General features: G+C 46.0%; 1 protein-coding gene across 1 annotated transcript in view; it reads left to right on the forward strand.

Moving 5' to 3' along the window:
- LOC135526261 (dedicator of cytokinesis protein 2-like) overlaps window positions 1-20,151 on the forward strand; it is a 152,075-nt gene that overhangs the window by 50,109 nt on the left and 81,815 nt on the right. The window contains exons 25-26 of the mRNA XM_064954456.1: window positions 8,168-8,310; window positions 17,027-17,122. Of these exons, the coding sequence (XP_064810528.1) occupies window positions 8,168-8,310; window positions 17,027-17,122 (239 nt within the window). The remainder of the gene's footprint in view (window positions 1-8,167; window positions 8,311-17,026; window positions 17,123-20,151) is intronic.

Genomic DNA, 20,151 nt, shown 5'->3' on the forward strand with positions numbered 1-20,151 from the left:
AATGCATTGTGCCAACTGTAAAGTCTGGTGGATGATGAATAATGGTCTGGGGCGGTTTTTTATGGTTTGGGATAAGCTCCTTAGTTCCAGTGAAAATACATTTTAACGCTACAGCATACAATGATATTGTAGACGATTCTGTGCTTCCAACTTTGTGGCAACAGTTTGGGGAAGGCCCTTTCCTGTTTCAGCATGACAATTACCCCATGCATAAAGTGAGGTCCATACAGAAATGGTTTGTTGAGTTTGGTGTGGAAGAACTTGACTTGTCTGCACAGATCCCTGACCTCAAACCCATCTAACACCCTTTTGTAATGAATTTTAATGCCGACTTTGAGACAGGCCTAATCGCCCAACATCAGTGCCCAACTTCACTGATGCTCTTGTGGCTGAATGGAAGCAAGTCCCTGCAGCAAAGCCTTTCCAGAAGAGCGGAGGCTGTTATAGCAGCAAAGGGGGTACCAACTCCATTTTAATGCCCATGATTTTCCAATGAGATGTTTGATAAGCAGGTGTCCACATACTTTCGGTCCCCAGTGTCCCCTTACTAATAGTTAGTGCTTCAACTTGTTCCTCAACTATTCCCTACCAGTGAATTAAGGAAGTTCTGACAAAGTTTGAGGATATTTTTCAACTAAAGTAAAGGACAGTAATGTTAGTAAAATAGGAAGCCCAGGATTCGATAGGCAGTCAGATGTTAATGTGTCATGAAAGGAGTGGGGATATTTGGCCTGGAAAAGTGGTTTTATACTGACTGAATGTGAGCTAATAATTTAGGTTTTTACCCCGCTAGTCAAGACAGAGTAAACATGTATCTGACACTGAGACAAGATCAAGACACTCATGTGGTCCAGAGACCAGACTCGAGACCAAGACTGGTCTCGAGTACTACAACACTGCCTTCGACCATAACCAGTTCAAAGGCACTTCAATCTTTTCTCTTGCCCGTTGACCCTCTGCATGGAATACATACACAATCCATGTCTCAAGGTTTAAAAATCATTTAACCTGTCTCCTCCCCTTCATCTACACTGATTGAAGTGGATTTAACAAGTGACATCAATAAGGGTCAAAGCTTGAACCTGGCCAGTCTATGTCTATGGAAAGAGCAGGTGTTCTTAATGTTTTGAACATCCAGTGTACATGCGTGCTATATAGTATTCTGTACTGCTATTGGTAGGTAGTCATAGCAGAGTGAACTCAGCATTCCATATATTCAGCATAGTAAACAACATTACAGATATGTGATTGGCACATATTCACCCATCTGTTCCATAGAAAATTTGTATAACCTTTATGCTACTGAATCTGGAGTGGTTTGTGTGTGTGTTTGTGTGTGGGTGTGGGTGTGTGTGTGTGGGTGGGTGGCAGGTGTACTGGTTCAGTCCTTGATGTCCCCAGCTACAGATTCATCTGTGAAAAAGGCAGATCAGAAGTCAGTCAGAGATATTAATCAAAGATATTTATCATAAACAAGCCCTGTCCCTGCAGGGCTTTCTCTTATGAAAGAAACCACAATAATATCTACCACATTATTATAACAAGTATGGTAGTCATGCCTGGTGTGTGTGTGTGTGTGTGTGTGTGTGTGTGTGTGTGTGTGTGTGTGTGTGTGTGTGTGTGTGTGTGTGTGTGTGTGTGTGTGTGTGTGTGTGTGTGTGTGTGTGTGTGTGTGTGTTTGAATGCCCATGTTGGTATGAGACCATACCTACAGTATGTGTATTTTGATTCTATACATGAGTAATGCATATGAGCACCCCAAACGAAAACAGCTAGAACTAGCAGCATATACTGTGGGGTTCTACCTGATCTGCCCAAATCATCTTTGATCACAGCTCTGAACCCATCCCAAATGCAATGATTAGTTACTATGGAAACGGTTGGGTGATGAATTTGGGAGTGTGTGTGTGTGTGGGGGGGGGGGGGGGGTGGAGAAGTAAGAATAGAGTTTTGTCATTCTGGGAAATGTGCCAGCACAAGCAGCGCAAGCCTCTCTCTATGCTTATGCACGAGGGAAGTGAGTTCGGAAACACTGGAAGTGTGCAAAGTCTTCACAAACAAACACTATATGTCCCAACTCATAATCAGAATAAGCTTTGGTCAAAAATCTTGCTTCTTGCACGGCATGTGAATGTTATAAAGATATTATTCTGACTATTGGTCAGTCACTGGGATCTGCTTGTAACACCAGCCACACTACACAATAAAGTTAAGACTATTCTGACACTGACAGAACTTTGTCGGAACCTATAGCCCGCCACGTAGTGGTACTTAATCAGCAGATGTAGACCCTGTCACACTGAACGAGACAAAACCTACGAATTTGTTTGGGATGGCAAACTCATGGCATAAAATGGCTAAAATTGTACAGTCTGTGGGTGGGGTTTGAGGAAGAGGACAGACACGGCATAATGACAAATAAATCAGTCACTTAATCCAGAACTCTCTGTCCATCCACTTATCAGTCCAACAAACCAGACAGACAGAAAGACCAACTCACTCTGACTGTGTCCATCACCAGTCCTCTCCACCCTGTACATTTAACGGTTTGTTCCAGGGTTGGTCTCCCCTATTACCATCTCATTCTCCCCTTCTCAATCTGACTTTGAGCTAGGGATGACAACTAACCATAGAGAGAGAGAGAGAGAGAGAGGAGGGGAGGGGAGGGGAGGAGAGGAAGAAATAGTAATTGAAATTGCACCTTATTACCATGCCAGATAGTTTATTGTGTTGGCTGTGACTCGGTGGCGTGAAATGAAAAATGGAAAGGAGCTTTTCAGCTGGCTGCTGATTTATCAGGGCTGTTACCACCACTGCCCGCCAGCCAGAGATGGCTGTCCATTTCTACTTAATTAGACATACACAAGCACTACCCACACACACACACACACACACACACACACACACACACACACACACACACACACACACACACACACACACACACACATGAATACACATGAATACACAAAAACGGAGACTAACAGAGTAAACACCAGTTTTAGAACTGAATAAAGATTAGTACTTCAGGCTATGTGTACGTGTCTGTGTGTCTAACAGGGTGATGCTCAATTTAGAATTGAATAGATAATGCCTCAAATTCCAATTCAATTCTTGAATTTGAATTGAATTGCTGAATTGAAGCAGTAGACAGGATACAGAATTGCAAATCGAATTTGAATGAAAGGAAATATAATTCAACTCAGTGAAATTCAAATGCCTATTATATTCTATATTAGGTATAGTCTATACAAATATACCACAAGAGGTCAGTGGGAACTTAATTGGGGAGGGCAGCTGGATTCCATGTGTTTGAAGCCATTCCACTTACTGGATTTTTTTCTTCAGAAGAGCGGCCCGGGCTCTTTTCCAGGTACGGCGATTGAGGCAGACGAACATCTGGGCATAGTGTATGCTGACTTCTTTCTCAAGGAAGAGAAGGGGCAGATATCCCAAGGAACACTTGGAGGGCGAGAGACCAGTGGCCGAGCAGGGAAGGGTGTTACGGGCATATTCCACCCACACAAGTTGCTTGCTTCAGGTGGTAGGGTTGGCGGAGACGAGGCAATGAAGAGCCGCCTCCAGGTTGTGAGATTGGCCATTTAGATTGGAGGTGAAAACCAGAGGACAGGCTGGCCGACAACCCAATGAGGGTGCAGAACGCCTTACAGAACGAGAACTGAGGACCACGGATCCATGGATCCGGAAGACGTCCTGCACCACGGACTGAGCTGTCTCCTTGGCTGAGGGTAACTTGGGAAGGAGAATAAAATGGGCGGCATTAGAAAACCTATCCACCAACGTCAGGTCAATGTTGTTGCCATCTGACGAAGGAAGACCAGTAACAAAGTCTAAGGATATATGGGACCAGGGGCGTTGAGGAAGAGGGAGTGGATGAAGAAGACCAGCCAGAGCTTATTTTGTGCACACACAGTGCAGGTGGCGATAAATGAGGAGACATCAGGAACCATGGAAGGCCACCAAAAGTATCATCAAATGAATGCCAGGGTCCGACGGGAGCCTGGGGGGCAGGTCAGTCTGGAGGAATGTGCCCATTCCAGGACCGGGGAACAGGAAGAGTCCGGGAAAAACACCCGGTTAGCCTTACGGACCAGGCTCTCTATACCCCAGACGAGTGCAGCCTCCAGATAGGAGGTAGAGAGGATGGTCTCGGGGTCAGACGGGGTAACAGCGGGGCTATTCAAATTTGAGAGTGCATCTGGCTTCACATTCTTGGACCACGTTGGGCCCTGAATAGAGCTGAGGCACATGACGGCGTGGAGATATTCCAGGTTCTTATGGTCAGTCTACACTAAGAATGGGTGTTCCGCTCCTTCCAACCAGTGCCTCCACTTCTCCAATGCCCTCTTGGCGGAGGGGAGTTCTCGATTACCCACGTCACAGTTCCTCTCAGCAGGGGTAAGACGATGGGAAAGACAATCGCAGGGGTGCAGCTTTTGGTCCTGGGCAGAACACTGGGACAGGATGGCCCCCACTCCGACATCCGAGGCATCAACCTCCACCACAAACTGATGGGATGGGTCCAGACGGATTAAGATGGGGGCTGTAGTGAATCGATGTTTGACGTTCGAGAACACCTGGCCAGCTGCTGGAGACCATGTGAACGGAACCTTGGGAGAGGTGAGTGCTGAGAGGGTGGAAGCAAGGGTGCTGTAACCCTGGATTAAGTGGCAGTAGAAATGAGCAAATCCCAGGAAACCCTGCACTCTGGATGTGGGTTGAGGCCAATCCACCACTGCTCTCACCTTGTCTGGATCCATCTGTATGTGTCCTGCACAGATGACGTATCCTAGGAAGAAGATGGTGGAGCGATGGAATTCACACTTCTCCGCTTTAACGAAAGTCTGGTTCTCCAGGAGACGCTGAATGGCCTGTCAGACGTGGAGGACGTGCTCTTGAGTTGAACGGGAAGACAAGGATGTCGTCGAGGTAGACAAGCACGAACCGGTACAGCATGTCCCGGAGCACATCGTTGACCAGGGCCTGGAACACAGCTGGAGTGTTTGTCAGTCCAAATGGCATAACCAAGTACCATAGTGCCTACGAGCCATGTTAAAGGCTGTCTTCCACTTGTCTCCTTCCCGTATCCAAACCAGATGGTATGTGTTCCGAAGGTCCATCTTTGAGAAGACGGTCACACCCTGAAGAGGTTCGAAAGCCAAGGAGATGAGTGGTAGAGGGTAGCGTTTTTTAACTGTGATGTCATTAAGGCCCTGGTAGTCGATACACGGGCTCAGGGCTTTGTCCTTCTTCTCTACAAAGAAGAGCGGGAGAGGCGGGAGAGGCAGATGAATGAACACTCCCTACCGCGCAGTCTGCCACACTATGGTAGCTTCCGTGCAGCCTTTCTCCCAGACAACGGAGAATCAAACACCTTCCTAACCTCCGCCACAAACTCCTCCAGAGTGAGGCAAACGGTGGATTGTTGCTCCCACACCGCTGTCACCCAGGCGAGAGCCCCCCTGGACATCAGCGTTATAAGATACGCTATCTTCGAGTGATCCGAGGGAAACGACGAGGGCTGTAGCTCGAAGATGGGGGACCACTGGTAGAGAAACACTGAGCTTGTTTCTGGATCTCCAGTGTAGCCGGGATAGGCTGGAGAGAAGTGCCACTGGTAGCGGGGTTACTGAGAGTCTGGGGGTTACCATAGAGGCTGATATCGGGGTTATTGAGAGTCTGGGGGGTTACTGTAGAGGCTTGGTGTCTAGTAGAATATCCACGGAATTGCTCCAGCAATGCACTGAAAATGCAGTCGTGGCATTCTGCCAAGTTCTGGAGTCCTTCCTTAAGGTTTTGAAGTAACTCCTTGTGTCTTCCAATGGAGGCTCCTTGGGAGGAGACAGTGTTGCGGAGCTGTTCCGGGTCTGCTGGGTCAGTCAGGGCCAGTTCGTACTATCAGGACTCAGGCTAAGACCCAGATGCAGACACAGGAGGCGGATAGTACGAGTCTAAGAGTTTATTACAGTAAAATGGGCAGGCGAAAGGTGGGTAGAGAGTCGTAATCCAAATCAGAGTCAGGCATGTACAGAACAGCAGGCAGGATCAGGGTCAGAACAGGCAGAGAGATCAGAACTGAGAAGACTAGGAACAACTAAAATTAGAGCACAGGAAACACGGAAACACGCTGGTAGGACTTGATGGGACAAGACAAACAGACAAACAGAAAACACAGTTATAAATGCACAGGGAATCATTTTTTATTGATTTTATTTAACCTCTATTTAACCAGGTAGGCCAGTTGAGAACAAGTTCTCATTTACAACTGCGACCTGGCCAAGATAAAGCAAAGCAGTGCGACACAAACAACAACACAGAGTTACACATGGAATAAACAAATGTACAGTCAATAACACAATAGAAAAAGTCTATATACAGTGTGTGCAAATGGCGTGAGGCGGTAAGGCAATAAATAGGCCATAGTAGCGAAGTAATTACAATTTAGCAAATTAACACTGTAGTGATAGATGTGCAGATGATGATGTGCAAGTAGAAATACTGGTGTGCAAAAAAGTAAATAAAAACAATATGGGCATGAGTTAGGTGGATTGGATGGGCTATTTACAGATGGGCTATGTACAGCTGCAGCGATCGGTTAGATGCTCAGAAAGCTGATGTTTAAAGTTAGTGAGGGAGATATAAGTCTCCAACATCAGCAATTTTTGTAATTCGTTCCAGTCATAATGGGTGAAGATAGGAGATACCTGGTGGGGGGTGGAGACAAGCACAAAGACGGGTGAAACAGATCAGGGCGTGACAGATATGCTGTATTCTGACCTGTCAGATTCAATGAAACTCTCATGTTCTGTGTGGAAATGATTTTAATTGCACTGCGTTAAATTCCACTTTCTGTCACTCAAACTCAACTGATCCTGTGGGGTGTATCCAATTCAATTTGAGTTTTAATTCCAAAATTCTGAATTGAGCACAACCCTGGTGTGTACTTGGTGGGTGAAGATTAGAAATGGTCTCCTCTAGCCAAAGTTTAGCATTTCAATTGATCTCATTTCAATTTATCTCACAAGACCTGTTGTTCACCATCCAATCCCTTTATATGTGTCGTAGGTGAAATACTAATGGGGCCTTTTTTGTCTCACTACACTCTCACACACTCACACACAGTTGAAGTGGCCTGGCCTTGAAAATGGCTTGCTGTGTAATTTTGTTGTTTTGGCTGGTACAGTAACACTGATTGGATAACCTGGCAGCACTTTAAAAAACTATTTGAGCTCCTTCTCACCCCCCCCATCCCATCTCTGCCTCTCACCTGTGTTTAATAAATGTCGTCTCAGTCTGTTTCATGTCCCTATGACAGACTGCTGTCCTGACCAGGAGGTGTGCTTGTACATCAAGCTGCAGAAACACGAGATATACTCGTGCTCTATGGGCCATTCTGGCTTGGACAAGGCTATAACTTGTATTGTAGCCCAATATGTTTGCGAAGTACTTGTGTAGGGGAAAAGTGGTCAGTTTGGCTTGGAGATGTTTACAAAAGAAGAGATTCGACACTATGCCTTATCTCTTACTCTTGCTGTTCACATAAACAGTAGCAGTTTCTGTTGTTCTTTCTTAATTTATCTCCCTCGGTTTATGCCGTCTTTCTCTGTATCACTGAGCTGTGTTATTTTGTTTTGGCAGTGTCCTCCATCGCTCTTTTTCTTTCCCCCCTCCCTTCTCCCTCCCCCTCTTCCTCCTCTTCCTCTTTCTTAACCCTGTCTCCCCTCTCCTCTCCTCCCTCTCCCTTATCCCTCTCCCACCTGTCCTCTCTCTCTTTCTCAGTGCAGTGATTGAGTGCTAGGTCTGACCCAGTCTGTCTCAGCAGGCCTTGCCTGCTCTCTGTTAATAATGACTCTAACGAGATTCTGCCTAAATGAGCTTTTAATGTGCTGAGTCTACCTGCGGCTAGAGAGAGAGAGAGAGAGAGAGAGAGAGAGGGAGAGAGAGGGAGGTAAGGAAAAATAGCGAGGGAGTAGAGAGGGGAGAGTATTGACTTTAAGTGTTGTGTGTGGTTGTGCAGTTTTAGACTCCCGTCATACTGCATGTGTACTGTTTTTAGACCACCCGCGTGTGTGTGTGTGTGCATGCTTGAGTTGTCTGTCCATGTGGATGGAACTTGACCATCCTGAACATGTGTTGTGTCCCTCAGAGTGCCGGGACATCCTGCTACCCATGATGCTTCGGGAGCTAAGCGAAACGCTGAAGGACATGGGTCAGGGGCCTCATGACGACCGGAGGAACAGCGTGGAGCTGCTCAACAACATCCTGGAGGTCCTCAGCAGAGACAATGTGGTGAGACACACACAGCCTATCAGAACACAGCTTACTGATACACTGACCAATCAGAGAGCACCATGCTTGGATATTGTCTGAGCTTAAAGGAAAATTCCACCTAAAAACTATCTTTTGGTATTTGTTTTATTAGTCCATTGTTGATATAGTCCCACAATGTTTTGCATGTCAGCAGTCCGGTTTTCAAGAGGGTATGTTGCATTTATGTATTTTGAAAGTTGTTGCTCCTCCTTTGATCCTTTGACTCTTACTTTCCCCGTTCCGACACAGCCCTCCCCTCCCCCTCCGTGGCTGAGTAGCTTACAGCATGCTCACAGAACAGGGTTTGCGGGCAGCTGAGCGAAAATGGAGGGAAACTTAACCTCCGCAGGACCTATCATCCTTTCACTTCCTCCGCTCTACCTCCTCTTCCTCTGTATCTGCTGCTAGAGCCACTTTTTACCCCCTTTTTCGTGGTATCCAATTGTTAGTAGTTACTATCTTGTCTCATCGCTACAACTCCCGTACGGGCTTGGGAGAGACGAAGGTCGAAAGCCATGCGTCCTCCGAAACATAACCTAACCAAGCCGCACTGCTTCTTTAACACAGCGCGCATCCAACCCGGAAACCAGCCGCACCAATGTGTCAGAGGAAACACTGTGCACTTGGCGACCTGGTTAGCGCACACTGCGCACGGCCTGCCACAGGAGTTGCTTGTGCGCGATGAGACAGGGATTTCCCTACCGGGCGACGCTAAGCCAATTGTGCGTCTCCCCATGGACCTCCCGGTCGCGGCCGGCTGTGACAGAGCCTGGGCTCAAACCCAGGGTCTCTGGTGGCACAGCAGTGCCCTAGGCCACTACGCCACCCGGGAGCCCCCCTCGCTCCCTTTCTGCGGACAACTTTGGAGACATACACTCCTCATTCACTCAGCATACTGAGTCCATTGGTCCCACTCGCATAGAACTATTCTACACCTTGACCTGTTTCTCTCCAGATGAAATCCTGCGACTAGTGATTCCAGCGACGTGACAACCTGCCCACTCGACCCCATCCCTTCCTCCCTCCTCCAGACCTTTTCTGGAGACCTTCTCCCATCCCTTCCTCCCTCCTCCAGACCATCTCTGGAGACCTTCTCCCATCCCGTCCTCCCTCCTCCAGACCATCTCTGGAGACCTTCTCCCATCCCTTCCTCCCTCCTCCAGACCATCTCTGGAGACCTTCTCCCATCCCTTCCTCCCTCCTCCAGACCATCTCTGGAGACCTTCTCCCATCCCTTCCTCCCTTCTCCAGACCATCCCTTCTCCAGACCATCTCTGGAGACCTTCTCCCATCCCTTCCTCCCTCCTCCAGACCATCTCTGGAGACCTTCTCCCATCCCTTCCTCCCTCCTCCAGACCATCTCTGGAGACCTTCTCCCATCCCTTCCTCCCTTCTCCAGACCATCTCTGGAGACCTTCTCCCATCCCGTCCGCCCTTCTCCAGACCATCTCTGGAGACCTTCTCCCATCCCGTCCTCCCTTCTCCAGACCATCTCTGGAGACCTTCTCCCATCCCGTCCTCCCTTCTCCAGACCATCTCTGGAGACCTTCTCCCATTCTTCACCTCCCTCATCAACTCATCCCTTATCACTGGCTGCTTCCCCTCTGACTTCAAGTTGGCCAGAGTCACTCCCCTCCTCAAGAAACCAACCCTCGACCCCTCTGATGTCAAAAACTACACACCCGTATCCCTTCTTTCTTTTCTTTCCTTTCCAAAACACTTGAATGTGCTGTCTATGACCAACTTTCTCACTATCTCTCTAAGAGTGATGTTCTTGACCCTAACCAGTCGGACTTCAAGACAGCTCACTTAACCTGACTTTGCTGAAAACGTATTTGCTGTGATACGTGGTTGTCTCAACTAGCTCTTTTAAGATGAATGCATTAACTGTAAGTCGCTCTGGATAAGAGTGTCTGCCACATGACTCAAATGTAAATGTAAAAGGGCGTTATAACTTAAATGTGATTGATTGATACTGATTCATCAGAAAGCTTCATTCTGGGGGCGCTTACCAATCACACACATATGGTGACATAGTGTTTAGTAGATCAATCACTGAGCTCACCTGCTGACACGTACGTCGTACAACCTGTTATCCAACACACCCACCCACTCACAAAGTGAAAAACAAACACACATCTTCAATATCCTACAGCGGCTTGTTAATTGCTTAAGCAATTTGTTGACAGACCACAGAGCCTTTGAAGGGAAGTTATGACTGTTTTCCCTTTATTTACTTTGTTGGCACTAATGAATCCTGAGAAAATATGGAGAGGAAGAGAGAGGGAGAGAGAGGGGGGGAGGGGAGAGGGGGAGATGGAGGGACGGATAATCAAATGAACTTAAAGGGAGTTTGAGGGTGAATTGTGACTTTACATCAGAGACAGACAGAGGTAGCCTAGAGGTACGGTATGTGTTCCGGGTTTAGAGCCTCTCTGCCTCTAGCAGTTTAATCTACTGCGTTGAATCCCTTAAGTCTTAGCGAGTCCTGGCTTTGGTGCGCTTGGGAGAGCTTTACAACATATGGAGTGATTATTTTTCAGTCCCAGACGCAACCGTGCCAATATAAAATCTCCCTACCCCTGTGTGTCAACACTCAGATTACAGACAAGTCAATCTGCCTGGTGTCTCACAGACAAAAAGAGCAAATATGAGGGATTAGATCTGTGAGTGAGAAAGAGGGGGGGGGGGGGGAATAATACATTAAACCACAATTCATAGAGAGATGAAGAGAGGGATTATGGGGTGGATAAATTGGAATACTTATAGATGGAAGAGGGAGAAAGAGTACGGGAGGCGGAAGAGTGATCCATCACAGAAAAAGAGAAAAACAATTTGCAAGGAGAGAAGACAAACAATGAAGGAGAGCGAAGGTATCGCCAGGGGTTTGCATAGTTCTGCGTGCTCCATTTCATTTACACAGTCTCTCTTCGGTCTCCTCTCTCGTCCCCTCTATTTTGTCATCTCTCTCCTCTCCTTCTCCTCTCACCATCTCTCCCCTCTCTTTCCCTCCTCCCTCCCTCTGTCCCTACCTATTTCCCCTCTGTCTCTCTCGTTCCATCTCCATCTCTCTCCTCTCCCTCTTCTCTCTCTCTCATCTCCTCAATCTCTCTCCTCTAGATATTTCCTCACTGCGCTGCAGACTGAGTGATTGCCGAGGGGATTTAGAGGGTACCTGATTAAGTTGTCACGCCAAACATTTCTTTGATCTAGAGAGGGGAGAGACCGATGCAAATGTCCTGGGGAATAACACACTGTGTGTGTGTGTGGGTGCACGTGAGTGTGCTTGGGTGTGATGCTGTTTGTTTGAGGAAGAGGAAGCATTGTGTGCCTCTGATTTACTGAGTCGAGGGTGTCTGTGTCAATGTGAGCGTGGGTTTGGGGGGGAGAGAGACGATACAAAAACAATGCAATCAGATTTAGTCATTCAGTTATAGGCACAGCTGCTTCTATCAAACCTGCGTGTGTGTGTGTGATGACACTCTACCTCCGCTCTGTTTACCTTGACTGTATCCAGTGACTCAAGTCAGAAATGTTAATTTCATTTAATCATGCCTGCCTGCCCCAAATCAATCCCTATAAATCATGCATATACATGACAGGCCACACACACTGTGATGACACACACACACATCCTTGCCATTAATTATTCAATTATTCTTCCTCTCTCTTTTGGCACATACACACTGTTGATATGGCTAGAACTAGTTTGGGTAGAACCGTTTTTAAGGCCTAATTCACACGGTCTCCCCTGAATAGTTGATGTTGAGATGTGTCTGTTACTTGAACTCTGTGAAGCATATATATGGGCTGCAATCTGAGGTACAGTTAACTCTAATGAACTTATTCTCTGCAGCAGAGGTAACTATTAGTCTTCCTTTCGTCTGGAGGTCCTCATGAGAGCCAGTTTCCTCACAGCTCTTGATGGTTTTTGTGACTGCACCTGAAGAAACTTTCAAAGTTCTTGAAATTTTCCAGATTGACCGACCTTCATGTCTTAAAGTAATGATGGACTGATGTTTCTCTTTGCTTATTTGAGCTGTTCTATCCATAATATGGACTTGGTCTTTTAGAAAATAGGGATATCTTCTGTATACCACCCCTACCTTGTCACAACACATCTGATTGGCTCAAACAGAAATTCTACAAATTAACTTTTAACAAGGGACACCTGTTAACCTCTTGAAACTCCCCATCCCGGATCCGGGATTGTGACTAAGCCTCAGGCTCATTAGCATAACGCAACGTTAACGATTTCTGAAAATCGCAAATAAAATTAAAATAATGCGTTTGCTCTCAAGCTTAGCCTTTTCTTAACAACACTGTCATCTCAGATTTTCAAAATATGCTTTTGAACCATAGAAATTGACTAATTTGTGTAAGAGTATGCAAAGCTAGCATAGCATTTTGTGTAGCATGTAGCACGCAACATTTTCACAAAAGCCAGATAACCAAATAAATAAAATCATTTACCTTTGAAGAGCTTCTGATGTTTTCAATGAGGAGACTCCCAGCCACATACCAAATGCGCAGTGTTTCCTGAAAGCGTCTGTGTGTAGGAGAAATCGTTCCGTTTTCTACATTGCGCCTGGCTACCGAAACGAACCGAAAATGCAGTCACCTACAACGTGAAACGTTTTCCGGATTAACTACATAATATCGACCGAAACATGGCAAACGTTGTTTGGAATCAATCCTCAAGGTGTTTTTTCACATATCTCTTCATTGACATGCAGTTCGTGTAAGCTTGCTTCTCTCTCTGTGCCCCATGGAAAAATACTGGCAGGTGACTTTTGCGCACCAATTTCGGCGCAGGACACCGGGCGGACACGTGGTAAATGTGGTCTCTTATGGTCAATCTTCCAACGATCTGCCTACAAATACGTCACAATGCTGCAGACACCTTGGGGAAACGACAGAAAGGGCAGACTCATTCCTCTTGCGTTCACAGCCATATAAGGAGATCATGAAAGACAGAGCCTCAAAAATCCTTGTCATTTCCTGGATGCCAAGTCATCTTGGTTTTGCCTGAAGCTCACGTTAAAGGGCACGCACAGAGAAGATATTTGTATTTCTGGACACGTCAGAGTGTTTTCTTTCGAACAGTAGCAATTATATGCATAGTCGAGCATCTTTTTGTGACAAAATATCTTGTTTAAAACGGGAACGTTTTTCTTCCAAAAATGAAATAGCGCCACCATAAGTGTAAGAGGTTAATGGAAATGCATTCCAGGTGACTACCTCATGAAGCTAGTTGAGAGAATGCCAAGAGTGTGCACAGCTGTCATCAAGGCAAAGGGTGGCTACTTTTAAGAATCTCAAATATGAAATATATTTTTTGTTTAACACTTTTTTGGTTACTGCATGATTCCATATGTGTTATTTAAGAGTTTGGATTATTCTACAATGTAGAAAATTGTAAAAAAATAAATAAAGAAAAACCCTTGAATGAGTAGGCGTGTCCAAACTTTTGACTGGTACTGTATATACTGAACAAAAATATAAATGTGACATGCAACAATTTCATTGATTTTACTGACTTGCAGTTCATGTGAGGAAAGCTATGGATTTCAAATGACTGGGAATCTAGATATGTATCTGTTGGTCAAAGATACCTTTAAAAAAATAGGCCTCACAATGGGCCTCAGGATCTCATCATGCTACTTCTTTGCCTTCAAATTACCATTGATAACATGCAATTGTGTTGTTTGTCCTTAGATTATGCCTGCCCATACGATAACCCTACCGCCATCATGGGGCCCACACACACGTGGTCTGCAGTTGTGAGGCCAGTTGAATGTAGTGCCAAATTCTTTACAATGAAGTTGGAGGCGGCTTATAGTAGAGTATACTGATCAATCGGAATCCACGCTTCAAGATTGTTTTGATCACGCGGACTGGGATATGTTCCGGGTAGCTTTTGAGAATAATATTGATAAATATACTGATACGGTGACTGAGTTTTATCAGGAAGTGTATAGGAGATGTTGTACCCACTGTGACTATTAAAACCTACACTAACTAGAAACCGTGGATAGATGGCAGCATTTGTGCAAAACTGAAAGCGCGAACCACCGCATTTAATCATGGCAAGGTGACTGGGAATATGGCAGAATACAAAACAGTGTAGTTATTCCCTCTGCAAGGCAATCAAACAGGCAAAACGTCAGTATAGAGACAAAGTGGAGTCGCAATTCAACGACTCAGACACGAGACTTTTGTGGCAGGGTCGACAGACAATCACTTACTGCAAAAGGAAAATCAGCCACGTCGCGGACACCGATGTCTTGCTTCTGGACAAGTTAAACACCTTCTTTGCCTGCTTTGAAGATAAAACATTGCTACCAAGGACTGTGGGCTCTCCTTCTCCGTGGCCGACGTGAGTAAGACATTTAAGCGTGTTAACCCTCGCAGGGCTGCTGGCCCAGACATCATCCCCAGCCGTGTCCTCAGAGCATGTGGAGACCAGCTGGCTGGAGTGTTTACGGACATATTCAATCTCTCCCTATCACAGTCTGCTGTCCCCACATGCTTCACGAGGGCCACCATTGTTCCTGTACCCAAGAAATCAAAGGCAACTGAACTAAACGACAATTTGCTTACCTCCCCAATAGATCCACAGACGATGCAATCGCCATCGCACTGCACACTGCCCTATTCCATCTGGACAAGAGGAACACCTATGTAAGAATGCTGTTCATTGACTATAGCTCAGCATCCAACCCCATAGTACCCTCCAATCTCATCATTAAGCTTGAAGATCTGGGTCTGAACCCCGCCCTGTGCAGCTGGATCCTGGACTTCCTGACGGGCTCTCGGAGTGTGGTGCCAGGAAAATAGCCTCTCACTCAACATCAACAAAACAAAGGAGATGATCATGGACTTCAGGAAACAGCAGAGGGAGCATCCCCATATCCACATCAACGTACCACAATGGAGAAGGTACTTCCTCGGCGTGGAAGGTTCCTCATCGTACACATCACTGACAAACTGAAATTGTCCACCCACACACTCTTCAACCTTAGGAGACTGTAGAAATTTGGCTTGGCACCTAAAACCACCTCACAAACCTTTACAGATGCACAATTGAGAGCATCCTGTCGGGCTGTATCACTGCCTGGTATGGCAACTGCACCACTCGCAGCCACAGGGCTCTCCAGAGGGTAGTGCAGTCTGCCCAATGCATCACATTGGGCAGACAGTAGCTAAACTACCTGCCCTCCAGGACACCTACAGCACCCAATGTCACAGGAAGGACAAGATCATCAAGGACAACAATCACCCGAGCCACTGCCTGTTCACCCCGTTATCATCCAGAAGGCGAGGTCAGTACAGGTGCTTCAAAGCTGGGACCGAGAGACTGAAAAACAGCTTCTATCTCAAGGCCATCAGACTGTTAAATAGCCATCACTAGCTCATTAGAGACTGCTGCTTATTTACATAGACTTAAAATCACTGGCCACTTTAATGGAACACTAGTCACTTTAATAATGCTTACATATTTTTTTTACATACTCATATGTATATACTGTATTCTATTATATTCTACTGTATCTTAGTCTATGCCACTCTGACATTGCTCATCCAGTTAATTATATATTCTTATATATTAATTTACTTAGATTTGTGTGAATTGGGTATATGTTGTGAAACTGTTAGATATTACTGCACTGTCGGAGCTAGAAACGCAAGCATTTCGCTACACCCACAATTACAGCTGCTAAGCACGTGTATGTGACCAATAAAACATTTTATTTGATTTGAAGTAACATGTAAAGTGTTGGTCCCATGTTTTTTTGTTTTTTGTTTTTTTTTAACTCTTGAAAGTTGTAATCCTAGAATGCACAAGGTGCAATTTCGACAATTGGGTTGTGCGTCATCGGTTCCTCTTGTCATGTCAGTCATTGTGGACCTTAGAGAGATATGTAAAACTTGTCAGAAATGTCCAGATCAACTAGCCCATGTCAGCTAACAGGTTTTTAGCTAGGTTGATGTTAGCCCATAAGTGTTTGAGTCACTCACATGTCACATGACTACACATTAGACATGGCAACATGTATAGATTTGCAAGAAAATGAGCTTTAAAACAGCTAAATGTTTCTCTGAGCCCCATGACAAAATGTGTAGAATTGCAGGTAATAAGCTTTAAACCTGCAAAATGTTCTCTCCGCCATCAAGAGGGGTGTGAACAGTTTGTGTCATGAACAGTGCTTGTGCCCATAGAAATCGACATGGCGTGTGCAGGTGGGGCACTTGATGTTTCCCAATGCTGGAAGGGGGGTGGGCCTGAGGGAAGAAGTTTGGGAACCCCTACATATAAGTAACAGTCTGAAATGTGCGGCGACAGGGGCTGTTACTGACTTTATTATTGTTCCTTTGGGGACATTTTGTATCGGGGGACAGTGAATTACTTTGGCGAGGCACAGAGAGAGAAAACGGAGTGCGTTGGAGAAGGTTGGGGAATTTTCTTTGGCAGAGATCTAAAAAAAAAGAGCCGATGAACAATGGTAGTGAGCGCAGTTTAGGGCATGCATAAGATTCTATCCAAGAAACTGACAGGACAGTGTCTTTTTGGTCCAACTGATTCATGACCCTGCTTTCTCTCTCTCTCTCTCTCTCTCATCTCTCTCTCTCTCTCTCTCTCTCTCTCTCTCATCTCTCTCTCTCTCTCTCTCTCTCTCTCTCTCTTTCTCAGGGTGAGACTTTCCAGCATATTCAGGACATTGTGGCCAGTCTCCTCAGGACCATCAACCGTACGGTCATTACCATGGGTCGTGAGCATGCCCTGATTGTGAGTAATCCAGATGACCCTCCTAAGCGTTAGCCCCACTGGTGACCAGCCCACCATGCTCCTGGAGAGATTACACATATGCAGGGTTTTGCTCCAAACAAACTGGCTTGGGTTCCCATACTGGCTTCCCATGTCTCAATCCTACCTCCTACTGTAAGTTGTGCACATATAGACCATCTTGAACAGGCCTGGACAAAGGCCGGCCCGGGGGGGGGGGCGTATGTGGCCCGCAACCTGACTCAATACGGCCCGCGGAATCATGCTCAGATCTCGTAAAGAATTTGCGATAGCAAAGTTGTGGAAAACGTATTTGATATTGGATGAGAGCAATGATGCATGTGACACGGCGCAGTTGTTGATATTCTTACGAGGCATAACCCCAGACTTTGAAATGACAGAGGAGCTTGCTTCAGTGCAGTCAATGAAGAGCACAACTACAGGGAAAGATTTATTGGAGGAGGTTAATAAGTGTGTGGCAAAGCTGGGACTGAGTTTTGAAAAGTTATCCAATGTGACCACTGATGGGTGCCTGAAAAAACATGGGCCTTTTGAAAAGGATACAAGATCAAGTAGCTGAGCTGAACCCAGATCAGAAAATTGTTTTCTTGCATTGCATTCTTCACCAGGAGGTGCTCTGTAAATGTGTTCTGAAAATGAGCCATGTTGTGGATACAGTCACTAAAGTGGTAAACTTCATTAGAGCAAAATCTTTAAACCACAGGCAGTTTGTCTCACTGTTGGAAGAGACAGAGTCGTGCCATGCAGATTGCCCCTACCACACAAATGTGAAATGGTTGAGTTTGGAGAAGGTGCTTAAAAGGGTGTGGGACCTGAATGGTGTGGGACCTGAATGGTGTGGGACCTGAAGGGTGTGGGACCTGAAGGGTGTGGGACCTGAAGGGTGTGGGACCTGAAGGGTGTGGGACCTGAAGGGTGTGGGACCTGAAGGGTGTGGGACCTGAGTTTTTGCAAATGAAAGGAAAATATGTGGATTTCCCTCAACTGCAAGATAAAGAATGGTTGGCTGATTTTTCCTTCACCGTGGACATCATGGCCCTCGGAATGAACTGGATTCCAAACGACAAGGGAAGGGCCTTTTTGCACATCAGATGTACAGCCTTGTCAAAGCCTTCAAGGGAAAATTACTTCTCCTGACCTGTAAGTAGAAGCCAACAATCTCACCCACCTTCCGACACTACTAGTCTGTTCCCCATCAGATGACCAGCGGGAGAAGTATACATCGCTGCTGCGTGCTTCGAACAGTGAGTTGTCTCGTCGTTTTTGACGATTTCAGAGTGTTGGAAAAGGACATGCTGTTGGTTTCCTCTCCTTTCACCTTCAATGTGGAAAACGCTCCCACTGACCTGCAACTTGAGCGTATCGAGCTTCAGTCTGATGCAGTGATTGGAGAGCTATTCAAAACAATGTCCCTGACGAGGTTCTAATGCATCTCTCCATGAACAAAACTTTATAAAGATTAGGAGTCCTGCTCCGAAGATGTTTGTACTGTTTGGGTCAACCTACTGTATGTATGCGAACAGACATTTTGAGTGATGAATTTAACAAGTCGAGGCACAGAAACTATACCTTACTTCACTCCTCTAGTCAATGCCCATGACTTCACTGCTCTAGTCAATGCCCATCAGAGAACTCCTCTAGTCAATGCCCATCAGAGACTTCACTCCTCTAGTCAATGCCCATCAGAAAGTCAATGCCCATCAGAGACTTCACTCCTCTAGTCAATGCCCATCAGAGACTTCACTCCTCTAGTCAATGCCCATCAGAGACTTCACTCCTCCAGTCAATGCCCATCAGAGACTTCACTGCTCTAGTCAATGCCCATCAGAGACTTCACTCCTCTAGTCAATGCCCATCAGAGACTTCACTCCTCTAGTCAATGCCCATCAGAGACTTCACTCCTCTAGTCAATGCCCATCAGAGACTTCACTCCTCTAGTCAATGCCCATCAGAGACTTCACTCCTCTAGTCAATGCCCATCAGAGACTTCACTCCTCTAGTCAATGCCCATCAGAGGCTTCACTGCTCTAGTCAATGCCCATCAGAGACTTCATTGCTCTAGTCAATGCCCATTAGAGACTTCATTGCTCTAGTCAATGCCCATTAGAGACTTCATTGCTCTAGTCAATGCCCATTAGAGACTTCACTCCTCTAGTCAATGCCCATCAGAGACTTCACTGCTCTAGTCAATGCCCATCAGAGACTTCACTCCTCTAGTCAATGCCCATCAGAGACTTCACTCCTCTAGTCAAAGCCCATCAGAGACTTCACTCCTCTAGTCAATGCCCATCAGAGACTTCACTCCTCTAGTCAATGCCCATCAGAGACTTCACTCCTCTAGTCAATGCCCATCAGAGACTTCACTCCTCTAGTCAATGCCCATCAGAGACTTCACTGCTCTAGTCAATGCCCATCAGAGACTTCACTGCTCTAGTCAATGCCCATCAGAGACTTCATTGCTCTAGTCAATGCCCATTAGAGACTTCACTGCTCTAGTCAATGCCCATCAGAGACTTCACTGCTCTAGTCAATGCCCATCAGAGACTTCACTCCTTTAGTCAAAGCCCATCAGAGACTTCACTCCTCTAGTCAATGCCCATCAGAGACTTCACTCCTCTAGTCAATGCCCATCAGAGACTTCACTCCTCTAGTCAATGCCCATCAGAGACTTCACTCCTCTAGTCAATGCCCATCAGAGACTTCACTCCTCTAGTCAATGCCCATCAGAGACTTCACTCCTCACACTGATTGAATAGTTTAAATGCAATGTTGAGCGCTCTCTCTTTCTTGTGTGTTTGTGCATACCCGTTAACAAGGGTTCTGTCCGTGGTGCTGAATGCACAGTGTACTTTTCCCTGCCCGTAGTTCATTACATGCTTAATAATGAAAATACTTACCAAAAGGAGAACATGGAAGTGGTTTATTTCTGTACATGTTAAAAAGTCAAATAAGTAGCATATCTGGATGTGATTTACAGTAGCTATACCTGTCAACACAGTCATACACATGAT

Source organism: Oncorhynchus masou, chromosome 32 (assembly GCF_036934945.1).
Source record: "Oncorhynchus masou masou isolate Uvic2021 chromosome 32, UVic_Omas_1.1, whole genome shotgun sequence".
NCBI classification, from domain to species: Eukaryota; Metazoa; Chordata; class Actinopteri; order Salmoniformes; family Salmonidae; genus Oncorhynchus; species Oncorhynchus masou.